This window comes from Lithobates pipiens, unplaced genomic scaffold, assembly GCF_037356315.1.
Source record: "Lithobates pipiens isolate NorthernLeopardFrog02 unplaced genomic scaffold, aLitPip1_a1.2 Scaffold_22, whole genome shotgun sequence".
NCBI classification, from domain to species: Eukaryota; Metazoa; Chordata; class Amphibia; order Anura; family Ranidae; genus Lithobates; species Lithobates pipiens.
This window is the reverse complement of record NW_027507784.1, coordinates 43,482,087-43,499,006: the sequence shown is the minus strand read 5'-3', so window position 1 is coordinate 43,499,006 and position 16,920 is coordinate 43,482,087. Positions and strand designations below refer to the sequence as shown.

The 16,920-nt window shown below is 46.7% G+C and overlaps 1 protein-coding gene across 1 annotated transcript in view; it reads left to right on the top strand.

Annotated features, from left to right (window-relative positions):
* Window positions 1–16,920, top strand: part of LOC143925669 (uncharacterized) — a 106,921-nt gene that overhangs the window by 10,498 nt on the left and 79,503 nt on the right. Inside the window, exon 4 of the mRNA XM_077450132.1 lies at window positions 14,017–14,127. Within this exon, the coding sequence (XP_077306258.1) occupies window positions 14,017–14,127 (111 nt within the window). The remainder of the gene's footprint in view (window positions 1–14,016; window positions 14,128–16,920) is intronic.

Below are 16,920 nucleotides of genomic sequence, written 5' to 3'. Positions count from 1 at the left end.
GGCTCCTTCAATCTGTATCTCACAAACTGGCACAACTTGAGTAGTCTTTTCTAGGACAACTTTCTGGACTTCTTCCAATGGTGCTTGCAGTTTTACTTGTTGGTGTGCACCTTAAAAGTGGTTATAAAGGCACAAGGTTTCTTACTTTCATGCATTCTATGCATGCAAGAGTATGCAGGAGCCCGCCCAGTCCCCCCCCCCCCCCCATTACTTACCTGAGCCTCCCCCCCCTTGATCCAACGATGTCCATGAGAGATTTGCCTCATCGGGGACCCGCACTCCTGATTGAATTTTGGCAGCAGCGGGAGCCAATCCGCGGCTCCATGTGTGAATGGACACACAGAGTTGCAGGTCAGGAGCACACCTGCTTGGGTGCCCCCAAAGCAAGCTGCTTGCTCTGGGGGCTGTCTGCAGGAGGGAGGAGCACCGGCAAGGGACCCAAGAAGAGGAGGATCCAGGCTACGCTGTGCAAAACCACTGCACAGAGCAGGTAAGTATAACATGTTTGTTATTTTAAAAAAAAAGAAAAACAAGGCTTTACAATGGAAAAAATTATTATTTGATCTAATGTAGATTTTGTAAGTCTGCCCACTTACAAAGAAACAAAGGGTTTATAGTTTTTTTTTATCATAGGTGTATTTTAAGTAATAGAGACAGAATATCAACCAACAATCCAGAAAAAAACACATAGAACAAATGCTATAAATGAAGTTGCAGTTCAGTGAGTAAAAAGAAGTATTTTGAGGGGGTGTGGCCGGAATGGAGGCGTGTGAGTGCGAGCGAGAGTAGGACGGGAATGCCTGGGCTCTCCACCCGTACCGCCTTCCGCCTCCCTTGATTGGGAAAAGTATGCCGCGTGTATAACCAGCCTTGCCGCTACCTAAACGCCGCTGCCCCAGCTCTCCATCGAGTCCCACAGGATCTGGGGCGACTACGACCACGACAGCTATTGCTTACGGCTTCGGAGACAGCCGAAGGTACCCGAAGGAGCCCCCGCTGTTGCCTCGGGCTGTCGCGAGACTCCGAAATCGCCCGAGGACAAGCCGGAAGAGGGCTGGTTCGAGCCGACAGGAGACCCTGATGAGCGTGGCTGCTCTTACTAACGCTGGATGGGGGAAAATACTCGTGCAAGCCCCTACAGTACAATATGGCTCGAGTGATGCACCCTATACCTGCATAAACTTATGACAGTCCTGGACAGGACCAGCGGAGCGCCTGGACACAGAAGAGCCTGGTGCACCAGCCCAGGCGAACGGTAACCCAGGGGGGCGAGGTGGAGGTGGGGGAGCACAGTTATTGCTAAATATCTAAGCGCAGGAAAACGATTCTGTACCCCCTGCCTTGGTGAAAACGCTCCTTTTTTTTTTTTTTCCCACCCCCCCCCTTAGGGGCCGATATATTGGAGCACTAAGTTAAAGACGCTTAACTACATTGCCCAGACTGCCGTACCGATTGCAGAGCTGCCTCTGCATACCCTGATTTATTGCTATATACTATTACATTTTTGCACTGGCGGTCTTGCCAATATTACATTGATATTACAATGCTTAGTAAAAGAGCCACGGAGGATGTACTATATGGGGAGGGGAACCATAAAACAAGAGCAGCCAAGGAGAAATTAAACCAAGCCTCCGCGGCAGCAAAACTTGAAAGATTTGCCCATGCGACCTCCCCCGGCAGGAAAGGCCACCACTCTCTAGCAGGGCAAACAAAACCGCAGGGTTCGACTGGAGATAGGAGAAGTGCTAGCTACTCGGCTTCTAACCCTGTTACTCCAGCTTTGGAAAGCAGAGCGAACAACCTACCTCCTTGTGAGGGTAAGGTCTCACATAGCATTTTGGATCTGCCTTCACCCCCTGAGATGGGGACTAGCGAACCCACGCTGCGAGAGATACTGCAGGCAGTTAACGAATGTAAGGACTTAATTTCAGGTATTGACAATCAACTAAGCAATATCAAAAGTGAACTTCACTCTATGAGCCAATTGTTGAGCAATACTGTCGGTAGAACGACCGCACTCGAGGGAAGACTAAGTACGGTGGAGGATGAGCTCTTTCCCCTACAACGAAAAATAATAGGACTTGAGAGACAAATTACTATGCAGGCGTCGAAATTAGACGATATGGACAATAGAAATCGCAGGAACAATGTGCACTTAATCGGTCTGCCAGAGGGAAGTGAGGGCCCTAACCCTACTACTTTTTTGGAGAACTGGTTTAAGGAGCTATTGGAAGACACCCCTTTCTCACCCCTTTTCTCCATTGAAAGGGCCCACAGAGTCCCCCCTGGACCTCGGCCAACAGGGGAGCGCTGTAGGCCACTGATCTTGAAGTTTGTCAACTACAACGATCGAATAACTTTAATGCGAAGGATTCGAGAACTAGGGGACATTTTCTATAAAGGGACTAGAATATCATTCTATCCAGATTTTTCATTTAACTTACAGAAACAGAGAGCTGAGTTTATCCCCATAAAACACATCTTGCAAAAACATAAGATAACTTATGCATTGCTGTACCCTGCTCGCCTGCGAGTGTCTGCCCTGGGTTCAACCTTGTTTTTTAATTCTCCTACGGAAGCCGCAAATTGGCTGGAGGAGCAGAAAGGGACTTTGTAGAATTATCTAGTAGTGTCTTGCCCTTGGGGAGGGCCTTTAGGGGGGGGGCGAAGAGGGGAGGGGTTGCAGAGGGGGGTTTCCCCCTTTTTTTTTCTCTCTTTTTTCCCCTTTCTTTTCTTTCTCCCTTCTTTCTTCTCTCTTCTTTTTTGGGAACTATGGTTAGAAATATTAAGCACTTGAATGCAGGTTGGGGCGTGTTGTGTCATTAATAGTACTTAGCGGGGGGAGGGAGGTGAAAGGGTATGTAGATGTCACCATGACTTCCTATGTCTCCTAGAGACGCAATGATTGGGTTCCCTGGGGGGCCTTTCCCCTTCTTTTTTTTTTTTTTTTTCCCTCTCCCCTACACTTTTTAGAAATTCTGAACTCACAAATAGTTGCTAGCTAATTGATAATGTATGCCATGTCACACATGAACATTTATTATGAGATAGGGAGATTATAATAGGACACAATAACGTTATATATGCTTTTTTTTTTTTTTTTTTTCTCTCTCTTTGGGAAGGGGGGGGGGGGAAAGAAAGAAAATGAACTATATAGTTTGAATACACAAATAGCGAAGCTAATTGATAATGTATGTTACGCTAGACACAAGCATTTATTATGGGATAGGGGAAGAGGGGGACCTTAGTATGATATGACCACGATATAAAAGCAATACACTTTTCTTTTTTTCCACGTATGAGGTGGGGGATAAATAGATAGGCCAGGCAGGGAGGGGTTCAATAGATAGGATAGGCAGGTGTGAATACCTGGCCCAGAATGATAGACACGAAATAAGAGGTTACACTGCATGATCTAAATATAAGTTGTTGGGGATGGGTTTCTGATTGACAGCACCCCCCCCCCCCCCCCCAATACTCTCTTTTTTTTTTCTTTTTTGCTTTGCTGTTGTTCCTAGCTTCCCCTCCTTCTGATCGAGGGGGGGATTAATTGAAGCCATAAAAGGCTGCGACATCTAGATACTGATCCCAGACCTTGGGAGGCTGGGCTGGCGGGGGGAGGGGGGAGTGGAGAGCTTGGGTACTCTGGTGTACGTGGGCCACAATAGAGACCCCTAGGGGATGCCCAGATGGGCAGGGGTGGGAGGGTGGGCAGGGGGGATGGGGGGGCGTTTCAACTTCGAACACACACTGTGGGTATGGGAGGAATGGTGGACGAGGGGGTGTGTGGTGGAGGCGGGGCGGGGAGGCCCATCGAGGGAGGATGGGTTTCCCTCCTCCCCCTCCTCCTACCCCCAGCCGATTTAGCAACCATCAATGTCTATGAGCAGAGTGAGTATTATCTCATGGAACGTGAGGGGCTTGGGAGATTTAAAAAAGAGAGCTGCGGTTATGTTGGAAACTGAGAGGGGAGGCGCTAGCTTGCTCTTCCTTCAGGAGACGCACTTAACCCCTAGTACAGCCCTGCAGCTAAACAACCGGAAATTCCAGGCATACTACCATTCCTTCCATACGTCATATTCAAGAGGAGTGAGTGTTTTTGTTAGGAGGGGTACGGACTTTCTATGCAAGGAGTCCTCTATTGATGAGGAGGGGAGATTTGTTTTCCTATATGGTTCGATTGGCAGGCAATATTATATTTTAGCCAATATTTACATACCCCCCCCTTTCAAACTGGATGTCATGTATAAACTACTGGCGTTTAGCCTGGACAAACCAGGAGTCCCGTGGATAGTACTAGGCGATTTCAACGAAACACTAGATAGAAGCCTAGATAGATTCCCTAACCTTGATGGGGCTAGAACAGGGCGATTGCAGGGATTTTTATCAGAAATAGGACTGAGTGATCTATGGCGAACGCGATATCCTCACGAGAGACAGTATTCCTGCTTCTCCAGTACTCACTATACCCTATCAAGAATTGATATGGTTCTCGGGAACAAGGAGGCGTCAGGGTTGGTACAGGAGATAGAATACGGTGCAAGGGGGATCTCAGATCATTCCCCCCCGTCCATTACTGTGAGTACGGGAGATAGAACTGGCCCAGGGGAGTGGAGGATAAACCCCGGTTGGCTGGAGCTAATTGGTAGCTCAAGCCTTCCTTTGGACAAGATCAGGGAATTTCTCCAAATCAATAAGGGTACAGCCACACCCGGAATAGTTTGGGACTCCCTAAAAGCCTATATCAGAGGCATACTAATACAGCAAATTGCAATAACCAAGAAGAAAACTCGAGAACAGGAGATGGTAATAAGAAACAATGTTACTCAGGCAGAGAGAGCATATATAGAAGCCCCATTACCCAGTAGGCAGAAGGAATGGCTGGATAGTCAACAAGTCTATAAAATGGCACTCTTAAAAAAAGCAGAGAATAGGCATATATTTCAACGCCAACATTATTTTGGCGAAGGGGAGAAGGTGGGTCGAACTCTCTCCCTATTGGTCCAAACTAACAGCTCCCCTACAATAGCCCAGGTGATTAAGTCGCCAAATGGCGATCTCATTTCCAGTCCCCCTGCGATCATGAAGGTACTGCATGATTATTATAACAACTTATATAAATCAGCTATACGAGACCATGGCAGCTTAGCTACTGACTTCTTACATCAAACAACAATTCCATCACTATCAGAACAGGATAAAATGAGCCTCGAACTACCACTCACGTTGGAGGAACTAAAAAATGCAGTGGCTGAAATGCCTAACTATAAATCTCCAGGCCCAGATGGGTTTCCTCTAGAAATCTATAAGCGCTATGGTGAAGTGCTATTGCCGGAACTCTTGGAGACATTGAACCATGCATTGGAGGTGGGTGAACTCCCCGCCTCGATGCTGGAGGCCAACATCACCCTAATACTCAAAGAGGGGAAGGATCAACAGGAGGTTTCATCATATCGGCCAATATCCTTGTTGTGTACCGACATTAAAATACTAGCCAAGGCCCTGGCAACCCGCCTAAATAAACACATTCATAAACTAATACATCCAGATCAGTCGGGTTTTATTTTGGGCAGGGCAACCAGCACTAACATCAGAAGAGTTTTTCTTAATATTCAAACACCCAGGGATAACGACGGGCCGGGAGCTATTCTAGCCTTAGATGCTACTAAGGCTTTTGATAGCCTGGAATGGGGCTACCTGTGGGGAGTGTTGGAGAGGTTTGGCTTTGGTCCTCTATTCACCCAATGGATAAAATTACTTTATAATAAGCCCAGGGCAAAAATTAAGCTGGGAACCGAATTTTCTGAAGTGTTCCAGCTGGAGAGGGGAACTAGGCAGGGGTGCCCGTTGTCTCCCCTTTTGTTCGTGTTGGCCATGGAACCCCTGGCTGTCCTGGCAAGATCATGCCCTGACATCCAGGGATTCCGACACGGAGTAGTGGAAGACAAAATCGCCTTATTCGCAGACGATGTTCTGTTTTTTATTGGAGACATGAACTCTACTTTAAACAGGGTTGTGCAGATGATGGGGGAGTTTGGGCAACAATCTGGTCTGGTGATCAACTGGAGCAAATCAGCTCTACTGCCATTGACTAGACCCGGGGACCAACTGCCACCTATAATTGCAGGTTTAGAGGTGGTACCCAGGTTGAAGTATTTGGGTGTTTGGATCTCTGGGGAAGTAAATCAGTATGTCAATGAAAACTTAGCACCATTATTGATGAAATTAAAACAGAAAGTCGATAGTTGGTGTGGTCTTCCTCTATCCGTGGCGGGGCGCTGCAACTTAATTAAAATGATCTGGCAGCCACAAATATTATACATTCTACACAACTCTCCCACCTTGATAAACCAGAAATGGTTCAAAAAAATGGAATCGCTCTTTCGGGATTTAATCTGGAAGAAGAGGCATGCTCGGATTGGGCTGCAGACGATGCAGCTTCCCGTCGCGGGGGGAGGAGTGGCCATACCCCATTTGAGATCATACTTCCTGGCTGCCCAGCTCCAGCACTTAGCTGGGGCTGGGCTCCAGGAGGGAGGGTCCCCAAATCATAAACTGATGATAGCTGGGGCACCCCATAAGTCATTAGTTGAAGTCCTGGAGGCCAACTCATTTGCTCATAGATGCCCTACCAACGCACTAATGAGGAAGGTGTGGCAGATAGTAAAGCAGTCCATGGGATATGTGGGAGTGACCGTTTACACCCCTCTATGGTATAATGGAAACTTAGGTGAATTAAATAATATAGATAGATCTCTAGAATGGGAAAGACAAGGGATTAATAAGCTGGTGCAATTATATGAAGGGAATGTTATGAAATCCTTTGAAGACCTTAGACAGGAATTTGGTATTTCCAACAAGTCATTCTACAAATATTTACAGTTGAGACATGGAATTCAAGCCCAATATGGGTCACTCGCGATCGAGAGGACTGAAATCCCCTTGCTCCAGGGACTTATGGACCGAAGGCAAGCAAAAGGCCAGATTTCTAGGCTATATATAAAGATTAGGGAAAGGACCCTGAAGGGAGAGGGCCCTGACAAGAGTAGGAGGGGGTGGATAGGGGATGTGGGGCCGATAACCCAGGAGCAATGGGATAAGGTCCTCGAACAGGGGAGTTTGGTATCTATATCTCTATCACAGCGAGTGTCTCATTTGCTCCTTATATATAGGGCATATTACACCCCCCATAAGATGTGGAAAATGGGTAGAAAACCTGGAGACGACTGCCCTAGATGCGGGGCATCGGGGGATCTCTATCATATGGTATGGAAATGCCCCAAATTGTATAGGTATTGGATAGGAATTGTACACAGAATAAATAGGATTTTTAAGACCGCCCTGAAACCAGAGGCCAGGACTTGTTTACTGGGGATCTTGGAGGAGGGTAGAATCTCCCCTCCAACTAAGATGTCCGTATTAAGGTGTTTGTACCAGGCTAGACGGCTGATAGCAATAAATTGGCAAGCTAAAAATCCCCCTGTACTTGAACATTGGGTTAACGCAATTAACTACACAATCTGGTGTGAAAGAGCAATGTTTATAAAACAAAACAACTTAAAAAAATTCGGGGCACTATGGAAACCTTGGCTGATCGACATGGGCTACCCCCTGGACGAGTCCGCCGAGGGGCGACCCTAGTATCGGCCTGGCTGGCCCAGGGCAGGGGGCCCTTCTTGCCCCCCCCCCCGTGGGCCTCCTCAAGGGGGTGCCCCTGGGGGGGATGGGGGGGGGCCTCTTGTCCGCTTCTTGTTCCGTCTTTCTTTTTTTTCTTTTTTTTTTCTTCTTTCCTCTTTGTATCGACCGGCGCCCTCCATCCTCCAACCGGCCAACCAGGATTGGGGAGGCTGGTACCAGCAGTGTGTGTTCGAAGAGGGGGGGTGGGTTGGGTGGGTTGGGTGGGTGGGCAGGGAAAAAATTGTCAGACGAGCCTGTGGCAACCTGAGGGTTGAGCACAGTTTCGCCTTTGTATTTCTTATGAATGAAATGAATATTTTTGTGAACTGTGAAAACCATTGTTATTCTGTGCTTAAAAAATTTTAATAAAGAAGAATTAGTATAAAAAAAAAGAAGTATTTGATCCCCAAGCAAAACATGACTTGGTACATGGTGGAGAAACTCTTGTTGGCAAGCACAGAGGTAAGACGTTTCTTTTAGTTGGTGACCAGGTTTCCACACATCTCAGGAGGGATGTGGGTCCACTCTTCTTTATATATCTTCTGTCGTGAGTCGAGTTTATGCCAGAGAGCTCAATTGTGGTATCATCTGGTCACAGCACTTTCTCCCAATCGTTCTCTGAATCATGTAGATGTTCCTTAGCATGACTTTACATGTGCCTTTTTGAGGAGGGGGGCTTGCTGTGTTGGAGGAAGAAAAATGGTTTTGCACAGAGTGGCCTGGATCCTCCTCTTCTTGGGTCCCTCGCAGGTGCTCTTGGCTCCTCCCTCAATGTGGGTGTCACCCAAACATTTGTGCTCCCGACCTGGGGCACATGGAGCCGCAGAATGGCAAATCTCTCGTGGATATTGCTGGATCGAGAGGGGGCTCTGGTAAGTAATAGGAGGGAGGCTGGGGATGGGCTTTTACACACAGAAGGTGTTTTACCTTCATGCATAGAAAAACCTTGTGCCTCTACAACTACTTTAAGGTGCACACATTGTAATGCCTAGCGAGTGGCACCAAAGAATGCACTTTCGAAACAGGATCACAGGTTTAAATGTATGTTCTACAGCCATAATGAAAGAATAAGTGCTTCCACACCATCTGGGTTTCTGTCTTCATGGTCTGGTTATAGGTCTGTACTGTCTGGTAAAGTGGTCCACCATAACTAGAATGGGATGGTATCTGTCTTGACATGTCGAGTGTAAGAAAGCCAATGGTCAGTGCTTCCAGTGGTGCAGACATATTCCAAGCTTGAAATGGAATTCAGCGCTTAACGCCTTGAACAGACCGCACATTTTCGGCAGGTTTGTCCAACAAACCAGACATGGTTTGTCCCTTGAAACAGGCAAATGTTTTGTGGACACCCCAATGTCCTGCTTCCACATGGATTCTCTCTGGCAAAAAAAGTGCACACCACCATAGCCATATTACCTCTATTAGAGGGACAACTACTGGATTCTTTTTCTGTGTCCGATCATACTCTTCCAGTACATGCATGCAGTTCACCTAAGGCCTACTTCTTCCTCTTTGTCTATGTCTAGGCCTTCCTAAGACAAGTCTGGGATTTCTGTCTCTTCAGCTTCTTCGGCCATCATCTTTTGTTCTGATATGTGTGTGTGTGTGGGGGGGGGGGGGGGGGGGAGGTTTCCCTGTTTGACTTTTGGCAGTGTGTTTGGAACAGTTGAACTGGAGAAGGCCCAACTCGACAGTCCTAGCATGAGGATGGGGACCTTGCTTACCCTGACTGCCTCTGAGTCAGTGTTCACCTTCTATATAAGAGGGCATCCTCTTCTTGCCCCACAGAAGAGTATGAGGGCCTCTTGACCCCCCCCCCCCCCCCCCAAGGAAAGAGAGCCTTGAGGGATGGGGGCATGGCCAGATACAGGTCAAGATGGCTGAGTGGTCACCAGGGATTGGTGGTTATGGAGGATAGGCTAGGCCTGAGCTCAGAAAAGTTTTGTTCCCAGGTAATTCTCCCAGCCGGGTGCAGGGAGATGCAGATCCAGCAGCATAGGTTGAGGAGAGCGAGATGGAACATTCAAATCTCCTGCCCTGCTTGGTGCAGGGAGAGAATGAGCCACTGGGGGCAGCAGCACAGATGTTGGGAGAGCTGAAGAACCAACCCGCAGGCCACCCGCTCACATCTCCGTTCGGGTGGTTCTTCAGCTCTGCCAACATCTGTGCTGCTGCCCCCAGTGGCTCATTCTCTCCCTGCACCAAGCAGGGCAGGAGATTTGAATGTTCCATCTCGCTCTCCTCAACCTATGCTGCTAGATCTGCATCTCCCTGCACATGGCTGGGTGGGAGATCCCACCGCATCCCATGCTGCCCACTCACTGCTCATGTCCCCTGCCTGCACAGGTCCCCCTGCTCCTGGCTGGGCGGGGGACAGCCGCTTCACTCATGCCACACACCCCTACCAGCTTAAGCATGTACACCACCCTGGGTGGGAGATGGTCAAGCTGCTCCAGCTGTCTTCCCCTCCTTGCGGACTCCTGCATACCCACACCTCCCTGCGTTCGGCTGGGCAGGAGATTCCTGACACCTGCCCGCCACCATGGCCCAGCCTCGGTCTACTGCACGTTCTCCTCTCCCCATGCGCCCCGGCAGGGCGGGAGATTCCTACTCCAGTCCCGGGATGTCAAATGCACCTGCCACGGGTCCTCTGAAGGGGGTCCATGGTTGTTCTTGTGGCGGCTCTGCTGCTGTCCTTGGCCCGGGCTCCTCAGGGTCGGTGGTCAGACCTCTGCCCGGGGACCTCCCCTTCCGTCATCACCCTCCTGCCTCAAAAGGCACCATCGTTCCTCTTAGAGATGGACGTCATGGGCCCCAGCCACGGTCAATGCTGCACCGGACATTCCGCCTGGATCTGCTGCTGGTCGCCCTTCTTCAGCTCTGCCTCCGCACATCAGTGAGTATGACTGACTTCATTTGGGGTAGGTCTAGTGACGCTTCCGCATCGGGCCCGCCAGACAAACACATAGCTACAGTCTATAGGACAAAATCTGGCATAGTGAATTTATTGATTTTCTCGCGCTCATCCCTCCCGACCGAGAAACGACCGACAAATCTCATGTTGCCATCACGGCGCCGGGGCGACAAACCCAAACAGTTTACTTGTACGTTCGGGAGCTGGCTGCAAGGGTTCTGTGCTTACACCGGAGTGCTTTGTGAGCAGTTCCCGGAGTTGGCCGCATCTCTCTTTTACTACTTAGACCTTATTTGGGGTGCCTATAAGGTTTACGGGGGCCAGTGTTGGTTTCACTACGACACCCAGTTTCTCCAAAAAATGGTGACACGTAAGGAGTTTAGTTTTGACTGCCAAGACGGTAGCCTTTGGTTATTGCCGATGTGTCCACACAGACCTTCGTCCTCTCAGTCCCTGGCCGGCGCCCATTTTAAGCACGAATGCTCCTGCTGGCGGGGTGAGCACCCCCACAAAGGATGTTTCCGGAAGGGAAAGCCACCGCTTTCCAGGCTGGGAGCCAAGCCTGACCTTTCTAAACCGGAGGATGCCAGTGAACATCTTAGAGATGCTTCCCTGGCTAGACCGGTACCCCCTTCATAGGGAGGCTTTGATCTTGAGGGACGGTTTGGACCACGGTTTTTGGATACCCTTCACTTCTTCCGATGTGCCTACCATGGCGCCTAATTTGAAATCCGCTGTGCAATTTGAGTCCCTCCTGGCCAAGAAGCTTCAGAAGGACCTGGATTTGGGACATATGGCAGGCCCATTTGATTCCCCCCCTTTCCACAACCTTCGGGTGTCCCCCCTTGGTGTGGTCCCAAAAAGAGACCCTAGGGAATAAAATGGCAATTGCTGCAATATTTTATGTCACACTGTATTTGCCCAGCAGTCTTTCAAATGCAATATTTTGGGAAAAAATACACTTCAATAAATAAAAAAAAAAAAACGAAACAGTAAAGTTAGCACAATTTTTTTTGTTTTAATGTGAAAGATGATACGCCACGAGAATCGTGATCTATCTTCTAAGCAAAAATCGTGATTCTCATTTTAGCCAGAATCGTGCAGCTCTAGTTTGCACCTTTGTGCACATGTTTCTGGCCCCATCGTCTTGATACTTCATGCTGGAGGGAATGACGTGGATTATGTATGTTCCATGGATTTAATCTCCACTATCAAGAGAGGCATCGCCCAGTGTTATGCAGCATATACTAACTTGGTTCTCATTTGGTCGTAAATTGTGCCTCGCTTGTTATGGGTCCCCGTCTGGACAGCTTTCGTCGCAAGTTTAACACCCAGATCACCAAGTTTGTTTGGCAGATCAGGGGGGTTTGTGATCCAGCACAAGGATTTGGAGGGTGCTAATGATCTGCTGCAATCAGATGGTGTTCACCTTAATGATATTGGTTTGGATATATTTAACCTTGGCCTGCAGCATGGTGTAGAACAGGCACTGGCGGCGGTGGGGCGTTATCCATTGACAGGCAGGTGGCGGCTTCTTGACTTTTCCAGCATAAAATTGGCTGCAATGGGCTATGCCCTTGATGGAAATCGAAAGTAAGCGATCTGTCCAGCACTTATGGTAAGGAAAGGCCCCCTCCTTTGGAATTGTGTGCTCACAGTACAACTGTGACTGGCACTGGTTTAAAGTGTTAACATGTTATGTGTTGGATTTTTAATAAAGCTGTGGCCTTGCCCTTTCCAACCTAATGGTTGTAAGTGTGTTGATTTAATGGGGTGAAGGGGCAAGGGTAAAGGTTTCTATACATTATGTTCCATTTAATTTGTACCGGGCCCATTGCGCCTCAGCAGTCATGATTGTCTGTGCTTCAATGCAGTTGATTCTCAGCATGTAGACCAGGGCTGGGACAAGGGGTGGGCAGGAGGGACAGCTGCCCCTGGCGCAATGGTTTATTGCAGGGGTAGGGGGCACCCTGACCCTAACCCTAAGGGAAAGGGGGGCATAGTTTGGCATCTTTTCCCTGGGCACCGGATGACCTTGTCCAGGCACTGATGTAGACAATGCACAAAAATACAAAACAGCTTATGAAACCTGTACAAGCATGGATTCTTCACAGCAATGTTTCTGAGGTTCAGTCAGGGTAACATGTGGCTGTATAGCAAAATATCTATAAGAATAGCCTAATCTAGCCTAAATTAGTATCAGTCAAAAGGGTGTAGAACACAAACAGGTACATGTGCTTATTTTCATAAAGAACATTGCTCTCTGTGAAGTCCATGGTAGCTCTGGTAACACATTTGAACAGCTGGAGGGATCCTAGCCCCGAAGACACATGGCCACCTCATTGGAATTACAGTACCCTAGTAGCAGTCAGGAGGTGCTCCTCACAGCAGCTGGGTCTTCCAGAGAAGCTGTGCATTGATAGGCTCTGACTGGTTTAGTGGAGGGCTTCTCACGATTTGTCTGCAGATCACTTGCCCAACTACCTCTGCCTCAGGTGTGGCTTTTATGAGTTGCTGAGGGAGGAACATCAGAGGGAGTTGTCCATTAACCCATGGAGTTATGGGAAAAGAAGTAAGAGGGGCCTGCACCTTCATCTGAGACACTGTCTATCCTGCCCCGTGCCCTTGATAATTTTCTTATTTTTTTTAATCAACAAGGTTTTTATTGCTCACAAGATATACATTACATTCCAGAATGAAACATAATACAAATACAGTCTTAAGTGTTACAATTGTCCATCTACGGTTACATACATTATCAATCAATTCCGATCTTTACCTTTAAATTCTTCACAATCTGTACCACATAGTCAACTTTTATCATCATCCACATGGAGTCTTGGAGAAACACGAGAATTGCTTAATGGTGGGGTGTTTAGTTCTCCAAATATCTGTCCAGCCCACCTCCATCAGCAGCCGGCTCAAAATAGTGCCCCTGCTTCCCGAGGGGGGCTGGATTGGGGGGTGCCTATCCAATTTAGGGTCTAGGTAACCGTTGAAGTCTCCCATAACTTGATAATTTTCTGAAGTACACTACGTATATGGCTAAAAGTTTGCTGACATTTAACTTTATGAACAAGAGCATGTGAAAACCCCATCAATTCATCATTGGGTTCAGTTGTTTCCAGTAAATGGTAACACTACAAAATAGGCTGAATGGACACAAAGTCCCACATACATGCTTCAAAATCTTGTTGGAAGCATTAAAGAATGGAGGCTGCAAAGTGAGATATACAAAAATCTCACATAGATATGATAGACAGGTGTTCACAAATGTTTGGCCATATAGTGTAGGTAGTGGAAGAAGTTTTCCTCTTCCATTGGCCTACCCTGATGGTGGGGGTTGTTGGTACATCAATATAATTGCTGCATTGTTGAAGCATTTTTAATACTTAGGTATATATTTTTTTTCTTTCTACTTGCAGATGAATGCAAACAAAACTGTCATTTGGGACTGACTGCTGTATTACTAAGCTTACTAATCATATCAATTTTTGCCATTTACACTTTACGGAAGTTCATCAGAAGAATGAAATGTGAGTAGATGACAATACAGCTCTCTCCTTATGTGTAATTTTAGACTTTGTATTGTAGCTTATGTCCTACTGTAATAGCCAGTATATACATTCATTGCAAAGTTACCTTGGTATGGCAGTGTGGCTTACTGAGCTCCCAGCTTAGGACCCACTGGGGGTCATTTACTATAGCTCCGGGAACTACTGGGCATTATTACATATAATAGCGCCAATTTAGGCAATTTAAGATTTCAACAGGCGAACGTGAAATGAAAAAGAGCATTATTAGTGGCGAACATATGTTAGTAAATTTGGAAATCAGCACCAATTAGCGATTCCACGTATATACAAAATGGCAATTTCTACTAAGTTATTATATAGCACTGCAACCATGATCCACGTATGAGAAAGAAAATTTTTATGTGAGATGTGCTTTACCACATGTGCATCTATTGATTTTTTTTCCTTCTTTTGCTAACGAATGCAGTTATGATGGATAATTACAGAGTAATGTCTGCTATTCTGTAAAGTTACATGTATTGAACATGTAGGTTACCCATTTGTTATTTTTTTTATTTATTTTTTATTTGGGTGGTTTTAAAGGGGTAATTATTTATGTTCATTCTTTAACCACTTAACCTCCCTGGCGGTATTCCTGAGTCTGGCTCGGGGTGAGATTTCGTACCATAAGCGGTAACCCCGAGACAGTGATGTCTCCCTGCTGTGATCAGCGAGCCGCCGTGTCTCCCTCAATCTCTGACAGCGCAGAGCTCCATTCCCTGCAAGCGTTGAGTCGCACAGGGACGGAGTTCGGTGCCAAATTCAAAAAGTTAAAAACACAGTATAGATACAGTATACTGTAATCTTACAAATTACAGTACCAAATAATTACACATCCCCTTTGTCCCTAGTGGTTTGTCCAGTGTCCTGCATGCAGTTTTATATTATATATACGGTTCTTTATGCCAGGAAAGTGGACATTCTCCATAGCAACCAAAAAATTTCAGTTTACATCAAACATGGTTATAGACCAGCTAGAAAACAGCGAAAATAAATTAGAATCACTTGCAGAATTGAGCGATAGTAATTTGTGGGGAAATTCGTCATCAAACACTAAAAGTAATGACAGCGACAATTCTGCAAGTCAGCACATTTCAGTGTTTTTGATTTGATTACATTATTGAATAATTTTTATTATTATGTTATTTGTTATAATTATTTATAGTTATTTATTATATAATATATATATTATATTATAATTTATGATTTCGTATTTCAAATTTTATCATACCCGGATGTTTATTAGCCACTTAAGGACCCCCTCACGCCGATATACGTCGGCAGAATGGCACAATCACGTACCGGTACATGATTCTTTAAGTGCCCAGCCGTGGGTCGGGAGCGCGCTGGCGCGCTCCCGACCCGCTCCCGACCCGCTCCCGACCCGCTCCCGACCCGCTCCCGACCCGCTCCCGACCCGCTCCCGACCCGCTCCCGACCCGCTCCTGTGCTCCGTGGCCGCAGGACCAGTGAACCCGATCGCCGCTGGTGTCCCACGATCGGGTCACAGAGCTGAAAAACGAGGAGAGGTCTGTGTAAACAAACCTCTCCCCGTGCTTCCCTGTGTGACTGTCACCGATCGTCTTTTCCCTTTTATAAGGAAGGACCACCAGTGACGTCACAAGCCAGGCCACGCCCCCTACAATAAAAAAAAAACATCACGTCATACATAACCCCTACACTGCCCCCTAGTGGTTAACTCCTTCACTGCTCGTGTCATTTACACAGGAATCACTGCATGTAAATAGCATTGATTGCTGTATAAATGACAATGGTCCCAAAAATGTGTCAAAAATGTCCGATGTGTTCGCCATAATGTCGCAGTCACAATAAAAAATCGCTGATCGCCGCCATTACTAGCAAAAAAAAAATGTTTTAATAAAAATGCTATAAAACTATCTATTTTGTAAATGCTATAACTTTTGCGCAAACCAATCATTAATCGCTAATTGAGATTTTTTTTACCAAAAATATGTAGAAGACTATGTATCGGCCTAAACTGAGGAAAAACTATTTTTTTATATATTTTTTGGGGATATTTATTATAGCAAAAAGTAAAAAATATTGAATTTTTTTCAAAATTGTCGCTCTATTTTTGTTTATAGCGCAAAAAATAAAAACCGCAGAGGTGATCAAATACCATCAAAAGAAAGCTCTATTTGTGGGAAAAAAAGGTCGCCAATTTTGTTTGGGAGCCACGTTGCACGACCGCGCAATTGTCAGTTAAAGCAACGCAGTGCCGAATCGCAAAAAGGGGCCTGGTCCTTTGGCTGCAAATTGGTCCGGGGCTTAAGTGGTTAGACTCTGGTTTGGACAGATTTAAGTGAATTATTTCTAAGAATTACAGGCCTACAATATAAAACGCCAAATTTACATGCAAAATAATGGTACCGCTTTCAGCACCTAAAATCTGAAATAATCAATAATAAACCTCCTTCACAACCCCCCGTGACCTCACCATTAATATCAACAACACAACCATTGGTCCTTCCACACACGCCAGGGTCCTGGGTGTAATCCTTGACTCTGACCTCTCCTTCAGCCCCATATCTAATCACTGGCTGAATCCTGCCGCCTTCACCTCCGCAACATCTCCAGAATTCGACCCTTCCTGACTAATGACACCACAAAGCAACTTATTCACTCCTTGATTATTTCCCGCCTTGATTACTGCAACTCTCTCCTTAATGGCCGACCCTTACGCCGGCTCCTCCCCCCTTCAGTCTATTATGAATGCTGCTGCTAGACTAATAC